We start from the raw sequence: 7978 nt of genomic DNA on the forward strand, positions 1-7978 counted from the left end.
TACAAATCTGATGCCAACGCTGTTCTCACCCAGGTTGATCGGTTGCTTCTTTTTTTATTGAAGTATAGTTGGTTTACAATACTGGGTTAGTTTCAGGTGTACAGCAAAGTGATTCAGTTACGTAGATTTTAGGGTGCGCTTCACCTCAAACCTTGGGAAGAGTCTCTGACTTAGGTAAGGGTGCCACTGTGAGCTCTTACCTCTCACCCGCCTGCAGCCAGGAAGGACCCGTGGGCATTCCGTGCCTGTAATCACTGATTTTTGCAGCAACACTGAGAAGACAGTGATAATTGTGCCAGAAATCGGGAGCATCTCCTCCCCTCCCATATGGTTTAGAATTAACAGCCCTGCAGTTGCTATTTTAAAAGAAAGTCCAACTGCTTTGGCTACAAAATCTGAGTGTTTCTTTATCTCCTGCCCTGTTCCCTGCAGACACGGACAGGCATGGTCTCCCCAGACCAGTCTCCAAGAGCAAGGCCTCCTCCAGCGTTTTCACAAGTGAGAATATTAGAAGCGTTCTGTCCTCCCCAGGGCAGTCCACAGAACCAGAGGGGCTGGAGAGGTTGGGCAGGGGGCCTGTCTGCTTCATTGGATGCACTCTACTTCTAGAAGGTTCTCTGCTATATTTTGAAAAAGCTACCTGAGTCATCAGTGACCCCTCCTCCCACCGAATCAAAACAGACAGCGGCCCCTACGCAGGGCTGCCCGACTCTGTCCTGTCCCGCGGGGTTGTGGCAGAAGAGAGGAATGTGTTTGATCGGAAGGTGTTCTCTCCTCTGGGTTCTTAGATCTTTAAAACTAATTTCAGGCCCCTGTATTGCAGTTAAGCATGTAAAAACTTTGTTCCATTTTGTAAATCCGAGAACTGGGGCTGGCTCGGAGAATTTAAATGATGTGGGAAGGCCAGTAACGCAAGTGACAAAGCCGTTGGTGGCAGAGTGAGGAGAGCAGAGGCCAAAGCCCAGAATCCCCCCCAAACCAGCTGTGGCCCGCTTTCTCCCTTTACATCCTCGTGTCTCTTCAGCCACAAAAAAAGGCTCACACAGATGTTTTGGGTTGATTGATATCTGGATTAAAGTATTCCAAAGGGCTGTGAGGGGTCTTTTAACAGGACTCTTTCAGTTTCAGACAAAAGCATCAAAAATTGGTTCTTTGACACAGAAAAACTTTAGAGAGACTGACCAAGAAGAAAGAGCAGGTACGAGATGATCCGGGATGGGAAAGCACACGCCCTAGGGATAAAGCCAGGTTAAAAATAGATGAGAGGGAAACACTAAGAGGTTTTTTTTTTTTTCTTTTTTTTGCCAGAATATTTGAAAACTTAGACAAAATGGACAAATTCCCAGAATGGTGTTAGTTACTAAAACTGATTCTAGAAGAAAAAGAAAGCCTGAAACATCCTATGATCATTAAAACGATTGACTCAGTAATGAAAAGTTTGCCAAAAAGCCATCACCAGGCCCCAGTGGTTTGACAGCTGAGTCCTACAAACTTCGAAGGAAAACACCTTTCCAAGCTGATCATCCATAGGACAGAAACTCCTCTTGAGTGCAGGATAACTTACTCATGATTCTGGAGGATGGAGCTAGGATTCCAGAATCTCAGTTATGCAGCTCAGACTGACATGCAGGGGAGCAGCCCCTGTGTCCCCAGTCTTGCGTTCATGAGTGGTGTCAGCCCCGAGGCCCTTTGCCTCTTGGTGCCTGAGTGGGTTGGGAGAGGCCCAGCTGGAATCCCTGTGGGGGTAGTCATTCATGACTCTGCACATCTGAATGCTTGGCCCACGGCTCTGGACACCCTGGGATGGAGGGAACCTGGTCTCAGCAAGATGTGGTATAACTGGATGGGAGACAGAGAGCAGCAGTTGGCCCCAGTGGGGAGGCCCAGATGGAGGATGGGCATGTCTGAGGGGCATACTATGTGTAGGGAGGGTGGGACGTGCACTGGAAGAGTATTTGGTTGGGGCTTTGAAGGATGTGTAGGAGTTTGCCAGGTAGGGACTGGGAGATGGGGAGCAGTGGGTGGTATTCATAAAGCAAATGGTGGTGGGGCGCACAGGTATTACTTTCCAGTCAGGGCTGGCAGGTTGGTAAGCTGCAGCTCTGTCTTCCTTCAGCTTGGTGAGAGTTGGGGTAGAGCTGGAAGGGCTGCTCAACTGGGGGGCAGGGACCACCTGGGAGCCTTAGATGATCACAGCTCCCCACCAGGGTCTAACCCTTAGGTCTGAGCCTGTCAGAGCTGGTGATCCTAGGGAAGGGGGTGAGAGGCCTCTGAAGGTCACCCCTTAGCTCCTTGGGGGTCTCCTTTCCTGCCGTTCCCCATAGCCCAGCCAGGGATCCTGGGCTTGCAAGGTCCTACTCCTGAGATCAGCGTCCTTGCCCTGACTGTACAGACCACTGCTCCAAAGGCCCTGATATTCCTCAAATACCATTATTAAGTCATAATTCTAAAATTACCTACAGCTGTTTACAAAGCACATATTCAGTTGTCATCCTAACAAGGTAAATGGGACAATTTTGATTTCCCATTGTGAGGAAATTTATCAAGAGGAAGCAAATTTCCTTTTCAGTGATATAGGATGGATTTTTAAAGAGGTCTGACTCATTCACAGCATCTTTTGAAACCACTATAGTTGCTATTTATTTTTTATTTAAAAAAGCCTATTGATCTATAGTTTATGTATCAGTACTATTAAGTTCAATGTAAAGTTCAAAACAACTAAATGTTTTTTTTGATATTTTGAGTGTGTAACCGTCGCAATAATCTAATTTTTGAATATTCTCATTGCCCCCAAAAGAAACCTGTACCCATTCGTGATCACCCCCCATCTGCTCTTCCCAGACCTAGACGCCACTAATCTATGTTCTGTCTCTGTGGGTTTGCCTGCTCAGGACATTTCATGTAGCAATAAATGGAATCACACAGTATGTGGCCTTTTGTGTCTGGCTTCTTTCACTTTGCGTACTGTTCTCAGGGTGCATCCATGTTGTAGCATGGGTCAGTGCTTCATTCCTGTTATAGCTGAATAGTATTCCACTGTGTGGATGGACCACGCTGTGTTTATCCATTCATCCGTTGATGGACGTCTGGGTTGTTTCTTCTCTTCTATTATTTTTCCATTCTGTTTTTCAGTTTGGTTAATTTCTACTGTTTCGTCTTCAAGTTCACTGAGCTTTCCCCTGTCCTCCCCATTCTGTTGTTGTTGCCATTTGTTGAGCTTTTTATTTCAGATCTTTTCCCACTTGATTTCCATAAAATTTCCATTTGATTCTTTTTTTGTGTCTTCTATTTCTTTGCTGAGAGTTTCTGTTTTTTCGCTTTTTCAGACATGTTTGTAGTAGTTCGTTGAATCATTCTTAGGATGACTGCTTTCAAATCTTGTTAGTTATTCTGGTTATACTGTTGTTCGGTGTGGGTGTCTGTTGACTATCTTCATTCGTTGAGATTGTTCTGGTTCTTTGTATGATGAGTGATTTCTGATTGGAACCTGGACAGTTGAGGTATTACCTATGAGACTCTGTGTCTTCTTTGAAAGTGGGGACCACCACCCCAGTACTTCCTAGTGGGGCTGTAAGTCCAGGCTCCACACTGGGCCTCAGTTGGGGTTCATGGGGGTGGGGATACCTCCTTACTGCTGTGCAGGAGAGAGCTCTGGCTTGTGACTTGGAAGGAGCAGGAAAGCCTTTGGTCTTCACGGACTATGTGGAACAGTGTGAGAGGTGTGCCACGTGTTACCAGATGGGGGAGGCCAAAGGCAGGGGTTCCTGCATGGCCTCTCTGACACCCCAGCCTGGGGTTGGTGCTTCCTCCCAGCCTGGGGAGGGTGGAGGTTTGCAGATATTTTTGGAGGTGTGCCTGGAGTGGGACCATTCTTGTATAACAGTTTTCTCACAAGGCTGCCCCTATCCTGATCCTTTGATTAGACAGAGCCGACTTTTGTTGGAGCTTACTGCCATGCCTGTCGGCATCTCTGGGCCATCCACATGTCCAGCACTCAGTCTCAGAAAGTCCAAGGACTTATCTCCATGCCATCCCTGGTCCTGAGGTTTCTGCCACCTCCTCTCTGCCTTTCACAGCCTTGGATGACTGTTTTATGTGTAACGTCCCGGACTTCTGGTGTACTTAGTGGGGGGGACAGGGAAAAGTACATCTCCATCTTTCCGGAAGCAGAGTCCTCACAATTGTTGTTTAAATATCTAATGTTTATTAAGGATAATACGTTTAAGTCCCATTTTTGATAATCAAGAAAAACACTGAGGTTTTTATATAGCCTTCATAGGACGCTGGGATATTTTATATGATCCATATGCATAAATTTGTCCCTTTGATTTCTGGCTTTGTATCTTATTTCACTGGTTAGAACTCATTAGCGTTGCTGTCTGCTCCTAATGTAATGAAGGTTTCATTGCTGCCTGAGGCTTTAGGGCTGTGTTTGGAATTGGATTTCAGGTCTTATCTTTATGATGTCAGTGAGCTACTTTGTCTTAGGTTGTTCGCTGGATTTTTTTTTTGTTTTTAATCGGGGATGGGTGCTTGGTCTTTTCACGTGGCTGCTCTGCTCCCCGTGGGAGAGCTTGTGTACGTCTCTCTAGTCTCGATTATTAATGTGTGCTGGCTTTAGGCACTACCACTAATCCTGTGGATGGAGTTCATGCTGGGCCCTTGGTCAGAAATACAACCTGCATTTAGGAACTTCATATGACAGCGGCTTCCCCAGGTGAGATAACTCTTGTCTCTTACATACGTATTCCGGGGAAGGCGCTTTATGGCCGACGTGGCAGATCTGATCCGTGTAGCCCTCACACCCCAGTCTCCATCCAGTTAAATGGTCTCTGCCATCGCTGGTGTGTGGCCTTCATCCTCCTGAACAACGATGGTCGGTATAGATCCAGCCATCACGACTGTATCCCCAGCAGCAGCAGAGAAGAGGGAAGAAGAACAAGCTGTCCTTAGGGAATATTCCAGAAGCTTCCACAGGACCCTTCAACTCCTATCTCCTTGGCCACATCTAGCTGCACAGGAAGCTGGGCAATGTAGTCTTCACTCCAGGTCTCCAAGTCCCCCAGTGAGAATAAGGGGCTGGATTGTGGTGCTGGTGGTGGAGAAGGGATCTGGGGACAGCACTGACTGCCGCAGCCATGTGTCCGGCGCCCCTCGCTCGCTGGGTGTGCACACCTGGGCCACCAGCTGCCTTCTCCTCTGTCCTCTGGGATTGGCACCTGCCTCTTCATCACCTCTTGAGTCTGGGGCCGGTGAGTGTCCCTCTGCCTTTTCAGTCCTTCCTTCCCTCCTGGTGGCTGCCTCGGTTTCCCTGTTCTAACTCCAGATGGTGCCGGGCAGCCGAGGTGATGGAGAGACCAAGAGTGGGGCGGGCTCCCTTCCGCAGGGGCCCCCGGGGGGAGGCTGTGGCTCGCTCAGGGAGAGCGGTCGGTTCCGAGGCTGTGAGACAGGGCATGTGCAGATCACCGACGGTGCAGGAAGGAGTGAGACGGGCGCCGGGGAAGCACAGTTTCGCTTGTTTGATTTGGCTTGGGCAGCACCTGACTGGTTTTCCAGGTGCAGGTGACAGATTTCAAAGATGCAGGAGACAAGAGAGCGAAGCCGTGAAGAGCTGTCACCGGAGGTGCTGGGAGGCGTGGTACCAAGTAGGGACCCCTGAGGGTCAGCCAGGGCCTGAGATGTTCATCCCCTTCTCAGAACACCCTGCTGAGGAAGCTGGTGTGATTTTTGCCCTGACAGACGGGATGGGATTGTGACGGAGCTTGACTAACCGCTCCGAGAGGCAGAGCCAGGATGTGAGGCCAGGCAGCTGTCTTGCAGGCCCTGGGACTCGCCTTTTCCCCAACACCTCTGTGCGGGGCTCTGGGGTGCAGGGGCCCAGGGTTGTAGACACCCACGACACTGGGGCTGCGGGAGAGGGCACAGCTGCCCTGTGTGTTCCCAGGGCCCTTCCTGGGCGGCCTGCCCTGTCGTCCAGCTGCTTTTGTTTTCCCACCTTGCATCTCAGGGCGGTGACAGTCTCTGGAACCTTCCAGGTGGTCCTTTGATGGTGGTCCGAGTGAGCCCCCTGCCGAGTTCCCTCCACCTCAGGACAGCCGGCCACCCGCAGAGGCTCCTCTCCACGGGCCGCGCTCGGGCTTGTCCCCAGAGGCCCCTCTGCTAAGGAATGACCGACGTCCTCCCGTGCACGCTCAGGTCGCACACCAGCTCCCGTGCCCTGGGCAGCGGGGCTTTCCGTCCCTGAGGCTGTCCCCGAACACACGCTCGGACCGGCACTTCTGTCTCGGAGGGTCCTCTCCCCGTGTGGCCGTGGACAGCTGCGCTCTTGCGATGTCCCTCCTGAGTGTGGAGGTCTGTCCAGCCTTGAGCCGCGTGGGGACCACGGTGGGTGGAGCCCCCAGCACAGACACGGGCCTCGCTCAGGACCCAGGGCCCCGGCCACAGCCTGGCTTGCCTGGGCAAACACGCTCCGCTCCACCTGGCGTCTGGCGGGCCTGGGCCTGGCCTCCCTCCTCAGAAGTGTATGTGGGGCTGCGTCGCCTGGGGAGACTCTTCCAGTGCATCAGATACGTTCTCCCATCTTAAAATAAATGTGTCACCTGGAGCCAAGGCGGTGAAGCCCTGACACCCACACCCCGGGCCGGGAGGCGGGCTGGGCTTTTAGGGTCTGTGACTGTTGCCCTACTGCTGCTCTCATTGTCCTTCAGAGGGTGTCACGGAGGAGCGTCTGCCCCCGGTCAGGGATGTGGTCTCACACTGCAGGGTGGACCTGCAGTCTAGGAGGGTCTCAGGGCCTGGTGGCTGCACCCAGACCCTGCTCCGGGTGGGCGATGCCAGGCATCCTTGTGGCCCCGTCGGAGCCTCCTCCATTGGCCGGACAGGCCGAGGCCGAGGGGCTGTGGGCCCAGCCTGGGGGCTGCTGGAGGGAGGGAGGGGCTTCTTGTGCCCCCTCCCTGCCCCATGTTCACCCTCGTAAGTAAGATGTCCTACCTGATTCCAAGCAGGATCTAAATTCCGATCTTTTGTTTTCTTTCTGAAGCAGAGTGGGAGGGAGGGGCTGTGAAAGGGAGTGAGGGAGGAGTGGGGCCTCAGTCCAAGTGTCTAGAACATGGTTTCTCAGATACAGTGTGGCCAGTGGGTCTGAGGCCAGGGGCAGCTCCACCAAGAGGAGGAGGAGTGGAGGCCAGAGGAGGAAACCGAGGTCCTGGAAGGGTGACAGTGTCCCCAGGGCGGCACGGCTCCTGTGGATAAGCCCAGACGTTTGCTCCATCCTCTGGTGGGGACGGTGGGGGGAGGAAATGTTTGTCTCCCACAGATCGGGGGAAATCAGAAGACAAGACCGGGAGGAAATGCCACAGTGTGTCCAAAGCCACTCATCTCTGTGTGAACATGGGCCCCTGTCTGTTGGGGCACAGGTGCTTTCGTAGCCCACCTCGAGGTCCCTGTTGGGGCCGCGTTGGACAGGTCTGCTCGGCGGCAGCGACACTCCCTCCCTGTGACCCGCTGCTCACTGAAGCTGGGGCTCACGGGCGGGTCGGGTGTTCTGGAGGCGATGCTGGTGCCTGTGCAGTGCTCTGGGCGCGGGTTACCTGTGCGGTGACAGCCCAGGCCTGCTCACGACCCACCTGGGGCTGGGAGGGTCCGTGGGACTGGACCACTTGCCAGCCACGTGTGAGGAGGGTCCGAGGCCCCTCGTGGAGGGCAGCTTCTCGGCACCAAGGTCACTGGGCTGGGCGTGTCAAGGAATCGTCGCGGGGAGCTGCTGTGTCACGTGGGCCTGTCTCTCCTGTCCAGGAGCGGCTGCTCATGAGTCTCCTGCCCCGGAACGTTGCCATGGAGATGAAGGAGGACTTCCTGAAGCCCCCCGAGAGGATTTTCCACAAGATCTACATCCAGCGGCATGACAACGTGAGGTAGGGCTGGCACTGGCCTGGCCCTGCGATGGGCCTAGGGAGCAGAGGTGGGAGGGGATGGAGGT

At 52.9% G+C, this 7978-nt stretch overlaps 1 protein-coding gene across 1 annotated transcript in view; it reads left to right on the forward strand.

The window, feature by feature from the left end:
• Nucleotides 1–7978, forward strand: part of ADCY1 (adenylate cyclase 1) — a 112188-nt gene that overhangs the window by 29327 nt on the left and 74883 nt on the right. The window contains exon 3 of the mRNA XM_024745779.1: nucleotides 7795–7913. Within this exon, the coding sequence (XP_024601547.1) occupies nucleotides 7795–7913 (119 nt within the window). The remainder of the gene's footprint in view (nucleotides 1–7794; nucleotides 7914–7978) is intronic.

Source organism: Neophocaena asiaeorientalis, unplaced genomic scaffold (assembly GCF_003031525.2).
Source record: "Neophocaena asiaeorientalis asiaeorientalis breed wild unplaced genomic scaffold, Neophocaena_asiaeorientalis_V1.1 scaffold137, whole genome shotgun sequence".
In the NCBI taxonomy this organism is placed as follows: Eukaryota; Metazoa; Chordata; class Mammalia; order Artiodactyla; family Phocoenidae; genus Neophocaena; species Neophocaena asiaeorientalis.